Source organism: Clinocottus analis, unplaced genomic scaffold (genome assembly GCF_023055335.1).
Source record: "Clinocottus analis isolate CAN_PGR_092001 unplaced genomic scaffold, fCliAna1.0.p SCAF_6, whole genome shotgun sequence".
Lineage (NCBI taxonomy): Eukaryota > Metazoa > Chordata > Actinopteri > Perciformes > Cottidae > Clinocottus > Clinocottus analis.
The window spans coordinates 21781584-21798013 of record NW_027176218.1 but is presented as its reverse complement, the minus strand read 5'-3'; the positions used below and the strand labels follow the sequence as shown (position 1 = coordinate 21798013).

Sequence of the window (16430 nt, the reverse complement as noted above, 5' to 3'; positions counted from 1 at the left end):
GTGCGGCGTTTTAAATGTGGATGCAGCTTCAACTTTTGCCACGTTGACGCCGAGCGCGTCCACGCTGCGCCGGCGTTGGGCAACCGCTCGAATGGAGACGTTTGGAAAACGCAGCTGAGACCTTTTGAAGCTTTAAAATCTCCAGGACGCTTTAAAAAATGATGATTGTGTCGCCCGCACTTGCTCCTTGATCGGGTCTCATCAGTCAGGACTCGTCCTTCCCTGATTGGCCACGCCCCTATCACATGACCAAGCATCCTTTGTGTAGTTAAAATCTACCGGTTGGAAACCAGGAAGAAAGCTGAAAGTTGACAGCACCTGCAGCCTGGAAGCATCGCAACCCGTCTATCTGTCTCCATTTGCCTTTAAAACCTTCATTACTCTGACTTTGTAAGGCAGTAGGTTTGCTGGATCTACACTGATCCACACTATAGTACTAATAGTACTTTCTGTAGTACTAATAGTACAGTGTATCAAAGGTTGCAGGCTTCTTCCCCGACATATAAGGTAGATATTTCCTGCTTAGACCTTCTTCTTCCCTTTTTCTTCCCCATTGTTACATCCATCTCTCTTGTGCCTCGCTCTGCTCCACTTCTCCCATCGGTTCCCGCTTCCACTTACAGTATTTCTCCACCTCGGCTTTTGTCATGTCTGTCGGCGTTCCCCCCCTCCTTTCTCCTAAGACACACTCCACACTGAGGCGACATACACCGATGTTTTCCCTTTCATTAGCCTCTTTTATCCTGTCATGTTCTCCATCTCCCTCTCCCATCTCTGGCACTCAGATTTGTTTTATCTCTTGTTTGTATCATCCTGGATTATCTGGTTTTGCATTTCCATCTCCCTCACGGTGGTTTAGTAGTAAAGCCCGCCTCCTCCTTGATTTTATTGGCTGGAAGCGGTACAAAATGTTGACTATTTCCATGTGCGTCTCTGACAATATTATAAAAGAGCTACCACTAGCTACATGAATCGGTTCTTATATATTTAATGACAAGCTAAATGTTAAAAAAAACACAATGAATTTGTACGTCTTGTCTAGTTTCTCCCCTGCGTCTTATATCAAACCTTTTGGCTAAGCGCTCCCCCTACAGGCCTGGAGAACTCCTGCAGTGTCGACCGGAAACGCAGCATTGTCTTTTTTAGCTGCTTCAGGCAAATAATGAAAGCTCCATGATGGAGCAGTGACAATGAGGATTTACATGTGCGCCTGCTTGAATAAGGTGCACTGTAGAAGACTCAGTCATGGTCTGGCCATGATCTGGGGCAGGTGGGCCGTAAGAGGTTTTCTAAAAGGCTCAGAAACTCCACAGGGACCGCCAATATCAACAGAGAATCAAAGTCCCTCGCAGTCGATTTAGGTTTGTACGTTTTGTGACAAACAAGTCAACATTGATTTTTGGGGTTTACACAGGACGGCATCCACAGTCCGTGTGTACAAAGACCCAGCTGTCCACCCGGACCGCCTTCCTTCAAAGAACTGTTTAGTTCCCCTCACTGTGGCCTCGCGATGGACTTTACTCACTGAAAGTGAAAGCACAAACTCCAACAAGACAAGGCCACACAGGAGCCACACACACTCACAAAGTCTGGCTCTTTGTTGTCTTCAGCCTCTTCATCATCACTCTCCTCAGTCTTCTCATCTGGAGGCAACAAGGAAAGCAGAGTCAGCGAGTTTATGAACTCTGTGAAACTTTGCAGGGAACTGGTCGCTGCTCTGATTGGAAGGAAACCAATAACACAATGTCATACTGTAAAATGTTCACATCTGTAAAGGAACATAATCCACATTTTAAACTTACTTAAAGACTATAAAGACAAATATAAATGTTGGACTGCACCTCATCAAAAATAAAAGGTATACAGTACATTTAAACATACAAATGCTTAACGAAGAAATCCACCGTTTAAAGTCAGGAACTGCTACCGGAGGTGCGTGAGCTGAGTGTCGATACCTGGTTCTGCCTCCACTTCAGGGACAGCATGCGGTCGTCCGGGCACGGGGAAGCTGTAAGCCGACCGGTCCGATGTCAGTGGCAGAGGCGTTTTAGGGAGACACTTTCTCATCAGCTGCACAGACGGCTCCACCAGAGACTCCAGGCCGTTACCCAGCAGGCACGTCTGCACAGGGACCGACTCAGTTAACGGGACGAAGAGAAGATCAATGGACTGACGGGAAAGACATCCATCAAATCCAGTTCTGTGCAGGCATGTGTGCCGTCAGATCCAACCGCCCATTATGCTTCGTTCATGCATTTGTCCAGCTCCATTTCCACGTTGTATTGCATTGTGGGAACAATGTTCATGACCGACACCGTGCCAAATCCAGTGCTAGTGGCACCTATAAGTGCTTTCTTTTGCTCCTCCCAACTTGTGATGTCACAGTCGGTCTTTGAACGCGGTCCTGATTGCATATTTTACTTCATATATTGGTGCTTAACCATCGTCAGTAAAACTGATGGTTTACCTGGAATTACGGTCTAGGCGATTGGTGCCTGAATTTGAGTTGTTCCATTCATTGTAAAAAGTCTAAACCTTGGGACACTTGTTCAGTTTGACTCCCAGAGCAATTTCAGAAAAATGGAGCCATCACAAAAGCAGACCGGTACCCAAACGGCCTGCAGACAAGTGAACCAGAGAAGACTCAGAGGAGCTGCTCACGGTATGACTTGCTGTCTCCGGATTGGAACTAACTTCCCTGAAGATGAGGGAAACCTCCAGGAATCGAGGAAAAACTAGACTAACACGTTGCACACACGGTGCAGCACGTTGTAAAAAATAAAGAAATGTATATTCAAGACAGAAAGAATAGGAAAAAGACTGGCCAATGTATCATTGGCCGAATAGGACATGGTCTATCCCGACAGCAGGAATGGGCAAACCAACAAAATTGGGAATTAAAATCACCAGGAAAAGGATGATTTCAACGTTACCTGTGTGGTTCCGTACAGCAGTCGGATGCCTCCCTGGGATACCAGCGCCTGTCTGCCCGCAGTACTGTGAGTGACCTTATGGAGGCAGCGCAGCAGCGAGTGGCAGATTCCCACGGCGGCGGGTTGAGTTCCTTTGCCGTGCCAGTCCTCGTAAAGCCGCAAGAGGCCGGAGACGTAACCTTTGGATACCACCGAGCAAACATTGGCCTCTGAGGGAGGGACACAGGAGAGGAAGGGGAGGGACGTCAGCGCTACTTCCTGTGGACGCCGACTTCAATAATGGCTGACTGGACCAGATGTGGGCCAATCCAAATGAAATGCAGCAATGTGTAGTCTCCGCGTCCACCAACAGGAATGCTTGTGTGTTTATGCTGCTGCTTTGCGTGGATCCAACAACCACAACAACAACGTTGCACAGCTGAGATAGAGTCGTAGCATTAGCTTCGTTGGGTCAGATATCTCCTTTCAACAAAAGTTTGGAGAATAAAACGTTTATTTAGACGCCGGTGGCCGTGATGTCACCTGTTGGCTGCCGTTCTGCAGCCTGGAGTTCATCATCTTGTCACTATCTTGGTTTGTAGCAACCAGAAGTGAAATGAGGGGGTGGAGCTAAGTACAACCCAATGCTGAATGCGACATAATTAACTTTCATGAACTGAAAACACGCTATGAAAGGGCTAAAGTTATGAGACGAAAATGTTAGCCCCGCCCTAAAACATACTTAGTTTAATGGTTTGTCCAACTATAAATAAACCATAATTTACTAAATGAACATCATGCTTAAAGAAGACTTGAGACTAGAAACTTGTGTTTACTGAGCTAATGAATCAAGTGAGAAGTCATTTTCTAGACTTCTATACAACCAGACTCCACTTAGCCACTCCTCTATGCATTTGCATATGTCCGTACAACACCCCATAACTGTTGGCGGTTCCGTTGCATTGTGGGTAATACAGGCACAAGGCTTTGACAACGTAGAAGGATAGAAAAAGAGGATCTCTCTGGTTCAACTGCATCGATTTTGATCCTTTTACTTTTCTCCATCGTTAGAGCTAAGTCTGTGGTGATGAGCATAGAATCAGCCTCAAGACATACAACATGTCATCCAGGTGAGCCTCTAGACATACAACATCCATGTGAGCCTCTAGACATACAACATCCATGTGAGCCTGAAGCACACGATCGGAGCATCAAGGATGTGAATGATGTGGGATGTGCTTCAGGCTACCGTTAATACATTCGTGTAATATGACAAAAGGAAACTGTTCTTGGAAACCTTCTGCAGAGCCCTAAGGTGACCAGAGAGAGCCAGGAGCAACAGAGGACCTCCACCTTTTTATGTGGTAACACATTCAGCCTTGTGACTCACACACAAACACAAGCGCACATAAACCATCATCATGTGTGTGAAGCGTTTCCAGCCAAGAGAAACAGATGAATATGATGAATAAGGAAGTGGCCATGCCATGTTATGACCTTAAAACCCAATGAAAGACATTTTCTCATGAACAAAACACAGTAATTAAAGATTCATTTACACCTTCAGCCAGACAAACTGTGGCTGGAAATGTCAATATCAATGACCGTGATCCACCGACCAACCACAGTTTACAGACAAACAGCAGGAAGTTTATACACCTGCCGTCGCAAACTAAAAACATCTATTTCGACTACACCTTGAATAAGGAAGGTAGCGCTGTAGCAGCACTCCAGTAGCTCTTAAATGTCTCTTACTGACAGCACTTTGTAGTTTGACTATATGGAAGAAATTCTACTTTTCTGATTCTTGTTGTTCTGAGTTTGTTCTTACGGTTGAATGCACTTATTTGAAGTCTCTTTGGATAAAAGCTTCAGCTAAATGAAATGTAACAGCCGCCCGTCAGCTCCAACACAAAAGGTCCAGCCGACCTCAACCGTTCATAACACATAACTAGATCTGCAATGCTTAATCACTGCGAGTCTTTTTTCAGTCCGGAGTGATGTGAGAAGAGCTTCCTCATGACTACTACTACTCCATGACAAAAAAAACTGATAAAGGTGCTCAGCTTTACCTCACAGGTGCACAGCACCTTAATGTTCTTCCTTCCAGGAGCATCCAAAAGGCAGAAGGTTAAATACCTCCAATCAAAGGGAGGAATCTACCTCGCACCAAGTGTTGGTGAAACCGTTCCTTTCTACATGCTACGGCCCAAAAGCTCTTCCTCCAGTGTGTAAATAGACATGGACGCCTCCTTCTCTGGCCTCTGAAACAGATGGTGGGTACGGTGAGTTCAAACACAAGTCTGATGGACCGGCTCACTGCCTCAGCACATGAACACGGGACAAGTGAGTGCGTCCTCGCCCACTCTGTCACGATACGTCTAAAGAAAGATCTTCATTTGCGCTTAAAAAGCAGAGGCGAACACTGCAGCGGGTGAGATGCCCACAGACTTCGCGTAGTTGGACTAAACGAGCTCCCAGAAGAGTCCGGATCAGGGAAAGAAAGACATTCAGAATGCATCGGTCGCCAGGAACGCAAAAATACTTCAAATCTACAAATAGGACGTGATATTAGCGTAATTGTTGCCTTTATGTTCACTCCAAACATTGCATTATAGATCAAAGTGAAACACTGAGAGCGGGCTCATTTCGATGTTCTAGTTCATGAGCGAACGCGTTGCCCTTGATGTTCTGTGCAAATTGGCACTTTGACATGAGGCGCAGCACAATATTGCATAAATCATGAAAGACGCTCGGAGCCCTCCGGATCCCTGCCTCTGGAGGCGTGGCTCTCTAAACCGCCACGCGTGTCCGTGAGCGTCTGAGGCGTGGACGAGACGCACAAACTGTGCACAACAAGAAAGAAAAGGAAAAGATTCAGAGGGACGAGTAGAGCGTCGCTTCTTTTTTTTGCTGACTTTTAAAAAAAGGCTCATTTTCACTCGCTTCCATTAATTGCTGCAAAAACTTGCAGGTGCATTAAGTACGTGAGCGTCACACACTGACGGGATGGAATCGATTAAGGACGGTGCTTTATGCCGAAAATCAGACCATCCCATATTTTACTTTTGGTATTTTCACAGCTTTAAACTGTGAAACACGTTTGGATTACCAGCTTCCTGTCCCAGTCAGCTGACAGTGTGATGGACCGTCAATTAGCTGCTGGATGGTTTGGTCCATCCAGGGGTGTGTGTGTGTGTGTGTGTGTGTGTGTGTGTGTGTGTGTGTGTGTGTGTGTGTGTGTGTGTGTGTGTGTGTGTGTGTGTGTGTGTGTGTGTGTGTGTGTGTGTGTGTGTGTACTTATGTGTCTAAATAGGAAACTGAGTGTGTCCCGTTCACAGTGGCGTAGAGAGCCAGAGTCCTGCGTCTGTCCCGTCAGATCAGCGACTCGTTAAGTTCGTTACTGAACTTACTGATGAGCTGAAGCTCCGTCACAAACACATCAGTTTGAACCCAAACGATGATCTTTTACTAAAACCAAACCCGATACGAGTTGGGATGAGACCCCAAAGAGCTTCTTCGTACAGTGATTGTTGTTCAAGCCCCCGAACGCCTCGGTGGGTCTGTAGAAGAAGTTAATGCCCTGAACGCTTCTCGGTATTTTAATGGGAGTTCAAACAATTAATGCCAATAAATATCACAATCTAATGCTCCCAGAAGAAGAACAGCTCAAACCTTCAGCTCCTCTACTGGTGGTCAGGGTGGAACAACACTTCCATGCAGCGTCCTGCCATGAACATCGCATCCTTTAGGGGGCGACGTCTGGCAGTCTTTTGAACCTTTATTACATGTTTTAGCTTTTAAAATGTTTTAAAGAGTCTTTAATGTTTAAATGATTGTTCTTCATTGTTTTCTTTAGCATAGTGTTCTAATGGTTCCATGTGAAGCACTTTGCATTGCGTTGTGTTGCCAATGTTTCTCCTGAAAGGGGGCGTGGCTTATCTCCGTAAAACTAGTTACCGTTTCCGCCATCCACCATGGAAATAACCACTAGCTGTGCTTTATACTTGTTGTGTGAGTTCCACAAAGGTGTGAACATCAAACGCCACGGTGTCCGGGTTCATAACATTATCTGTCGTCCAGCAGCAGGGCGGTGACGAGGGGCGGAGCTTCTCAACGCTGATTGGCTGACGCAACTCAGGGGTAGCAACTCAGGGGTAGCAGCAGCCGCTGTCACCTCAGAAGATGACAAGAACACACACACACACACACACACTGTAATCTGTAAAAGCCACTAGGACTGCAAACACAGCACAACATTGCCCCCTGCAGGAACACCTGCAGCATTACAACAGGGTTCCTGCACGTTTATTCAACAGTTACCACGAGGAGAGGGAGGAGGGGAGGAGGCGAGGAGCGCAGAGGTTTTTGGATTCCCCTTTCTTAAACATTGTCACGTCATCACAAAAACAGCAAAACCTGTCGTCTGAACACTGACGGGTGTTTCTCCGATCAGAGGTCGACAATCCGCTCTCTGAAGAGCTCAACGTAGCAGAACATACACTTTGTATTACACACTACGCATGTGTGAGCCTCCACTGGAGCTCTGCTGTCTGAGAGGAGAGAGGGAGTGAGGAAAGGAGAGAAGAACAGAGGACAGGGAGTAGAGGAGAGAAGGAAAAGATGGGAGGAGAGAAACAGGCAGGAAAAATAAAACAAAAGAAATGGAGGGGAAAAAGAGGAGCGGGAGAGAGGGAACGAAGAGAGGAAGAGAGGACCAGGGAGAGCAAAGGATAGAGGGAAAGTGCATACACACACACACACACACACACACACACACATACACTCACACCCAGCATGCAACACACTGACACCTTTGATGTTCACACCTCTTCGTATGTTCTGTTCTCCAACATAGTTCGTACTAATTCTCCCCTCTGATCCAGTTTCTTCATCGCGTGGTCTTCCTCTGCTGACAGCAGTTGTTCTATAACCATGTGATACGCGCTGAGCTCCCATTGGACAGACAGAGCACGGCGTCCTGCAGCTGCCCTCAGGTGCAGCGGCGGGGCGGCACACCTGCTTCACCATCCTGTCAGTCAGCCCGACCGTCCGCCCGAAGGCGACCGCGGCCGACGCCGTTGATGACATCTTCTGTTTCTTGCAAAAAAGGATGTCCAACCTTTTTGGATTGGCGACTTCCATCATTGAGGCTCTTTAAGCCTGAACCTCCCACCACTCATGTTTACAGGCCCTTCACTGAAGCTCTGCATTGAAAGGTCAGAACTCTTTACTTTAACCTTTTGACCTCTCTTCACCTTCCTCAGGGTTGTGTCTCTTTAGACGGAAACGCTTTGGTTCAGCTGAAAGATCAAAGCCCTCTTCTCTCTTCAGCAGACAGCTGGCTGCTGGTGTCGGCCCCTGCACCCTCCTCTTCCTCTTCCTCTTCCTCTGAGGCTCTGGTGTCTCCACCTGCAGCAGCTGCAGCGCCTCTTCACAGCCTGACTGTGGTGCTGCTGTAGTGATGGAGTGAGCTTCTGCACCACAGACGCCTCCTGCTGCAGGACCTGATGCTCCTTATCGACGGCTGTCATCTGGAGAGAACGTGCAGCTGCCGGCACCCCCCACAGCCACGCCCATGGGACAAGCCACGCCCACAGCCACGCCCACGGGACCAGCCACGCCCACAGCCACGCCCACGGGACCAGCCACGCCCACAGCCACGCCCACGGGACCAGCCACGCCCACAGCCACACCCACGGGACCAGCCACGCCCACAGCCACGCCCACGGGACCAGCCACGCCCACAGCCACGCCCACAGCCACGCCCACGGGACCAGCCATGCCCACCAGCCACGCCCACGGGACCAGCCACACCCATAAGACCAGCCACGCCCACAGCCACGCCCACCAGCCACGCCCACGGGACCAGCCACGCCCACCAGCCACGCCCACCAGCAATGTCCACGGGACCAGCAACTTCCGTGTGTGTGTGTGTGTGTGTGTGTGTGTGTGTATTATAATACATGTATTATACTACACTAAATGTAGTATAATACATGTACTACATGTAGTGTATTATACTACATGTAGTGTAATATAATACATGTATTGTATTATACTACATGTAGTCCAGTATAATACAAGTAGTGTATTATACTACATGTAGTGCAATATAGTACATGTAGTGTATTATAATACATGTAGTGTATTATACTACATGTAGTGTATTATACTACATGTATTATACTTCATGTAGTATAATACACTACATGTAGTGTATTATACTACATGTAGTGTAGTATAATACATGTAGTGTATTATACTACACTACATGTAGTATAATACACTACATGTATTATACTACATTTAGTGTATTATACTACATGTAGTGTATTATACTACATGTAGTGTAGTATAGTACATGTAGTGTAGTATACTACATGTAGTGTAGTATAGTACATATAGTGTAGTATAGTACATGTAGTGTAGTATACTACATATAGTGTAGTATAGTACATGTAGTGTAGTATACTACATATAGTGTAGTATACTACATATAGTGTAGTATAGTACATATAGTGTAGTATAGTACATGTAGTGTAGTATAGTACATATAGTGTAGTATAGTACATGTAGTGTAGTATACTACATATAGTGTAGTATAGTACATATAGTGTAGTATAGTACATGTAGTGTAGTATACTACATATAGTGTAGTATACTACATATAGTGTAGTATAGTACATATAGTGTAGTATAGTACATGTAGTGTAGTATAGTACATATAGTGTAGTATACTACATGTAGTGTCTCAGTGATGCTGCAGCATGAGCAGCTTCATGGAGGAAGAGGAAGACACCATCAAACAAGAAACACAGGCAGAGCCCCGGAGGAAGGGCTTGAGTCTACGATGATGATGAAGATGATGATGGTAACGTACACCCAGGATGATGAAGCTGGGTGATGATGAAGGTAAAGACTTACTTGTGCACAGCAGAGCAGCAAAGGCATCGATGGCGGCCCTGAAAGATAAAAGAGACGTTTAAATGAACTTAAAGTGTTGCTGATGAGACGAGCAGCAACATGTCATGTACAGCAGTGTGTGTGTGTAGTGATGTGTGTCGTGATGTGTGTAGTCGTGGGAGTTGTCATCTGCAGCATCACAGTACATTCTTTGACTGGATGTTAACCGACACATTATGAAAACTCCAGAAAAGTCAATATTGTGCATGTGTCAGAGTAGTACACTCGATTACTGATGTTTCTCTCCGTGAGGATATTTTGTACTTTGTACGTTTGGCTGATTGTTTAGTTCCTCAACACATCCTGAAGTTTCCAGAGTCATTCTCCCCCGTGACAACGTGGCGTTAGAAACATGAGAAGTTATATAAACTGCTCATACTGTTAGCGTTTTATGAAATGGAATATTAAACACTAGTTTAATAGGAAATATATGTCAGCAATTATAATATCGAGTGAAGAAGAGCGTTGTCGGCCTCATTCAGGCCCGCCTGTTCACGGCCATCTTCATCATCAATACAAATGAATAGTCCTGGAAATATTCTAATCAATTTCATTGACAAAAGGGCACCAAACTAGATTTAAAGCCACATTGCAGGTTACACTAGTTTAAAGACTCACTAAGTTTCTTAAATGAAATCTCTTTGGTGAGTTGATCCTTTGACTTCATGCAAAAACAGACAATCATAAAACTGATTAAAATGCAGCTGCTGAGATTTAAATGCGTGAAATAAAGATGGTGATTATAAACCTGCATAACCACGCAGAAGAACAACACAGCTCATGAAATAGGAAACGCAATCTATTGGTTTCTTGATGGGAAAAAATGGAAAGAACAATCCCGTTATTCTTGCTTTGTTCTAATCCTGCTCCTGAGGGTTTTCTATTGTGTTAATCGCCTCTCCTTTCCTTTCAAATCTCTTCACTTCCTGCCTTTGTGTGTTTTCCCGCCTGATTAGTTTCACCAGTCCTTTATTCATGCTCACGGGTTCACAATCAGACATTCATCAGCTCACGTCTTGGTGAGATAACAACACAAAGCTACTGTTTGGAAATGAAAGAATACGTTTAGTATTCAGAGCACTCGCGTTTGAGTTATTGAACAATCCTCTCAAAGAAGCCAATACAAGAAAAACACGATTCCTCTGGTTGTATAGAAGTCCATGCTTCATGTGTTAAAGCTGCATTCTCTCTCCTGACCACCAGGGGGCGACTCCTCTGGTTGTATAGAAGTCTATGCTTCATGTGTTAAAGCTGCATTCTCTCTCCTGACCACCAGGGGGCGACTCCTCTGGTTGTATAGAAGTCTGTGCTTCATGTGTTAAAGCTGCATTCTCTCTCCTGACCACCAGGGGGCGACTCCTCTGGTTGTATAGAAGTCAAGGCTTCATGTGTTAAAGCTGCATTCTCTCTCCTGACCACCAGGGGGCGACTCCTCTGGTTGTATAGAAGTCAAGGCTTCATGTGTTAAAGCTGCATTCTCTCTCCTGACCACCAGGGGGCGACTCCTCTGGTTGTATAGAAGTCTATGCTTCATGTGTTAAAGCTGCATTCTCTCTCATGACCACAAGGGGGCGACTCCTCTGGTTGTATAGAAGTTTATGCTTCATGTGTTAAAGCTGCATTCTCTCTGCTGACCACCAGGTCTCTGATACATTCGGGTCGTATATGATAAGTAGCATGAAGAATTTGAGCATCCCGGCATTAAAAACTACTTGTGAACGAAACCTGTCAAAGTCAAATACTTCCTCGGTCGTCAGCTGGAGCTCAAACCTGCGACAATTTAAAAGAGGATAGTAAGGAGCGCTGCGGTGCCTCGCAGTCTAACAGAGGAGACCGGGGGATTAAATGCTGTTGACAGTTGAGAATAGATGGACAGATTTAGTTGTACAGCTGACTGACTGACTTTTACTGCTTTAAAAAGTCTGCACCGCAGCCAACCGGCATATCTAACGGCCGTCATATCGTAGCTATAATTGGATAAATCACTGTGACAGACATGTCTAACTGCCTCTCACTCTTGGGGGAGGGGGAAACAGCATATCTTCTGCCTCGTTGCTCCACTTACATCGCAGAAGTTCACAGCTGCCAATTCTAACAAATTACCCAAAGTATCGGGCGGCTTTGAAAATCTGGAATCCCAGAGTCTTCTAATTGTGTTACGACAATAAACAGCTGGCTTCTGCATGGAAATGATACGGGAGACTCGCCCTGGGGGTCATACATTTGTGTCAGAGCATCCGATTCCCTCACACCACCGGGGAGTTTCATGTTCAGCAGTGGCTGATCAGGGGCTGGAATGCTGGGAGGGAGCCAGCCACAGAGAGGTCGGTACTCCCGGTGCTCTTGGCATGCCCACTGGGTATACTGGAGGATGCGAGCTATTTGAGCCAAATGCCATCAGTTCTGACAGAGACAGATGGGAGCGAGACATACGAGCGCAGAGGAGAAGGACGGCGGCTTAAGCAAGAGCTTACGCACAAGTTCAGGGGGGAAAATGGAAGTGTTGAGACCAAGAATATGTGGATATAATGATGTTTCCCCGTAAACTATGACACTGCCATGCAGGTGTGCATGTCACAAGTTTGGCTCAGCTACGATACGGTCAACAAACATGTTGCGTTTTCAAGGTTTCATCATGTTTTTGTGTTCTTTTCTTGGAGGAATTCCTTCAAATGTGCACAAACCTCCACCTACAACTTTCGTTTTAGTCACTGTGAACTGTCCTCTGTCCCGCCTTGTGTGAATTTCTTAAAATTGGCTCGGACAATTTGGCTTTAGGATGAGCTGATTCAAATTCGGTGGTCAAAGATCACTGTGACCTCACGTCCGTACGGTCCTTGTGAAAGTCATAAATCAGGATCGCCTTGAAGAAACTTCTATACATCTGGCACAGAAGTCCACTGTTTACACTTTTAGTAAAATGCTTTAAAAAATCCTCAAATTGTGGACTTAAGGGAAATATCTTACTTAGTTTGCTCTTGTTAGCTAGTCGTTAGACAACGACTTAGAAATGAACGTCTCTTTGAAACAAGTCAGTGGACCGTCTATGTGGTGTGGCTGTGTGTTGTGGCAGAAGGATTTTATTTCCTGTTGTGGGTCAGCCAGCGGCCATAACCCCCGTCGACTCATTTACGCATTAGCTGACACGTGCGAGCTAAATGTGGGAGGCTATGGGAGGTGATGACTAAGTGACCATTTTTTACTGTACCGACACCCAAGCTTTTTTTTGCTATTTTTAACTTCCCCTAGCTATTTTTATTTGACTGTAGAATACAATAATGTCACTAGTGTGTAACAAAGTATAACATTGTTCATTGCAATGCCTGAACATTGCTGTGGAAACACAACATTGCACCAATGTGTGACTCTAAATTTGCGTCTATGAATTTCTCGTGCACCATACTCCAAACTTGCAATGTACTCTTTTGTCTGTTACACCTTTTGAGGTGTTTTAAATGTGAATAAACGAGAACTTCTTAATTAGCATGTACTATTGTTAACAAATTGTCAAATTTGTATGTCATACTACAAACATTAGTGACCAGAAATAGACAACCTTGTCCACTAAAGTCCCGGGATCAGCTGTGGAATGATTTGGTTGAGAAGCCCACCATCTTGTTTTTACACTGCTAAGTCTGTTGTGCTTTTGCTACTTATAGAGAGCACAAAGAGAAACACAAAATGTAATGTCCACAAGAGGTATCTTTCAGTCTGTAGTGGCTTGAGACCATTTGGGACCATTTGGGACTGTTTGGGACCTTTTGGGACCAATTGGGACAGTTTGGGACTGTTTGGGGCCGGTTGGGACCAATTAAGACCGTTTGGGATGAATTGGGACCATTTGGGACTGTTTGGGACCATTTGGGACCGTTTGGGACCTTTTGGGACCAATTGGGACTGTTTGGGGCCGGTTGGGACCGTTTGAGAGTGTTTGAGACCGTTTGGGAATGTTTGGGACCCTTTGGGACTGTTACAGTTTAAGACCGTTTGAGACCGTTTGGGACCGTTTGAGACCAATTGGGACTGTTTGTGACCATTTGGGACCGCTTGGGACCGTTTGAGACCAATTGGGACTGTTTGGGACCAATTGGGACCATTTGGGACCGTTTGAGACCAATTGGGACTGTTTGGGGCCGGTTGGGACCGTTTGAGAGTGTTTGAGACCGTTTGAGAGTATTTGAGACCGTTTGGGAATGTTTGGGACCCTTTGGGACTGTTACAGTTTAAGACCGTTTGAGACCGTTTGGGACCGTTTGAGACCAATTGGGACTGTTTGTGACCAGTTGGGACCGCTTGGGACCGTTTGAGACCAATTGGGACCAATTGGGACCAATTGGGACCATTTGGGACCGTTTGAGACCAATTGGGACTGTTTGGGGCCGGTTGGGACCGTTTGAGAGTGTTTGAGACCGTTTGGGAGTATTTGAGACCGTTTGGGAATGTTTGGGACCCTTTGGGACCCTTTGGGACTGTTACAGTTTAAGACCGTTTGAGACCGTTTGGGACCGTTTGAGACCAATTGGGACCATTTGGGACCGTTTGAGACCAATTGGGACTGTTTGTGACCATTTGGGACCGCTTGGGACCGTTTGAGACCAATTGGGACCATTTGGGACCGTTTGAGACCAATTGGGACTGTTTGGGACCAATTGGGACCGCTTGGGACCGTTTGAGACCAATTGGGACTGTTTGGGACCACTTCTCCTATCCTGGCATGAGTCACCAGAGGCCCAGGATGTGTGGGTGTGGACGCAGAAGGCTCTGGGAACACGTACTTGATGGCGTGCAGGTGTTTGGTGGTGTACTGGGGGATGAGGCGGTAGATGTCCTCCAGTCCGTGGTTGGCTCCGATCAGGTTTGCTGTAGAAACTGTGGGGAAAACATGTGACACATGAAAACATGAACGCAGAAAGTCAAGAGTTGCAGTGTAACGCTCATTGTTTCAGTCTAAGGACTTTTGAATCAGCAGCTCATGGTCAAGAAGTTTCCTGACATGAAGCTCATGTGTTCTGGATGGAGAGGAGTCCTCTATAATGAAATGTTGGTGTAAACATCAGCCGCTGTCACAAAATACTACACTATAACCGACTCATATTTGACTCATTCAAACTCATTTGTGGCATTAGTTTTATCCTCATGCACTTTAGAATGGTCTTAATGCCGGTCGTGTAATTGTATTACGTCCTATTTATTACGCCATGTTTATTACATCATATTTATTACGTCGTATTAATCACCCACACCGTAAACACCAGTCCGGAAAAATATTGTCTGACAGGAAAAAGGTTGGGGAGCGCTGCTTTAGCCGACGTCACTTGACTTATTCTTCTCTTTTCTTGTTCGATAATGGGCGCCGCGGGGCTTAAAGTCTTTCCTCTAACAATGTACCATATTACAAGTCCAACGCTGGAGGTATGAATATCATATGCAGGTGGTTGTTGTTGCTATCCGAGTGCTAGTATGCAACCCCGTCTCAGGGAAGGTGAACAGAGACTCCCACCAACCAACTGTTGCAGGTATGTTTAGTCTACTACTACACACAGATCTTGGGCCACAAAACCATATAGTTAGGTTTAGAAAATAAAAACATAATGATTGTGATTGAGATAAATATGTAAATGCAAAAATAAGGCATGAATGCAAAATGACTTCCAAATTGACGTGTCATTCATATCAATATTAAAGTAAAAAAGTAAAGTAATAATAATAATAGTAAAGTAATCAAATGAAAAATGTCTGAAAAAAAACAATAAAACAGATGATTCAATAAAACATTTTTATTTTAACCCTGTTTCTTCCTTTCCTTGTTGCTTTTAGAGTAATGCTGATGTCAAAGGAGACTCCAGTGCTGAAGATGATGAACGCTGCTGCATTGCTGGTAAAACATCCAGTTTGTGTGTTTGGGTTGTTGCTGACATCTAGTGGAGGAACACTGCATGGACTCACTGATGAAGGATCAGATGCCAGTGCAGGCTTGTGGACACATCTCTGCATGCATCATATCGGCAACGAGGACAAAAGGAAACGTTGTGACGGGAAATAAACAGCTGATACGAACAAGTGCGACGCTTGAAGTTCTGAGACAGAAAGATAAACGGAGAGAAACACGTGCAGAGGAAAAGTGAACCATAAATCACCTCAGCGAGAGCCCTGCCTGTGTGTGTGTGTGTGTGCCTGTGTGTGTGTGTGTGTGTGTGTGTGTGTGCCTGTGTGTGTGTGTGTGTGTGTGTGTGTGTGTGTGTGTGTGCCTGTGTGTGTGTGTGTGCCTGTGTGTGTGTGCCTGTGTGTGTGTGTGTGTGTGTGTGTGTGTGTGTGTGTGTGTGTGTGCCTGTGTGTGTGTGTGTGTGTGTGTGTGCCTGTGTGTGTGCCTGTGTGTGTGCCTGTGTGTGTGTGTGCCTGTGTGTGTGTGAGTGAGTGCGCCTGTGTGAGTGTGTGCCTGTGTGTGTGCCTGCGTGTGTGCGCGCGCGTGAGTGCCTGTGAGTTTGTGTGTGTGTATTTGCCTGTGTGCCTGTGTGTTTGTGTGTGTGTGTGTGTGTGCCTGTGTGTGTGTGC

At 45.7% G+C, this 16430-nt stretch overlaps 1 protein-coding gene across 1 annotated transcript in view; it reads right to left on the bottom strand.

Moving 5' to 3' along the window:
* LOC137803772 (cytosolic carboxypeptidase 4) overlaps positions 1 to 16430 on the bottom strand; it is a 100380-nt gene that overhangs the window by 62603 nt on the left and 21347 nt on the right. Inside the window, exons 6-10 of the mRNA XM_068602493.1 lie at positions 14654 to 14747; positions 9840 to 9877; positions 2934 to 3142; positions 1956 to 2121; positions 1585 to 1643 (exon numbers count right to left, since the gene is read on the bottom strand). Of these exons, the coding sequence (XP_068458594.1) occupies positions 1585 to 1643; positions 1956 to 2121; positions 2934 to 3142; positions 9840 to 9877; positions 14654 to 14747 (566 nt within the window). The remainder of the gene's footprint in view (positions 1 to 1584; positions 1644 to 1955; positions 2122 to 2933; positions 3143 to 9839; positions 9878 to 14653; positions 14748 to 16430) is intronic.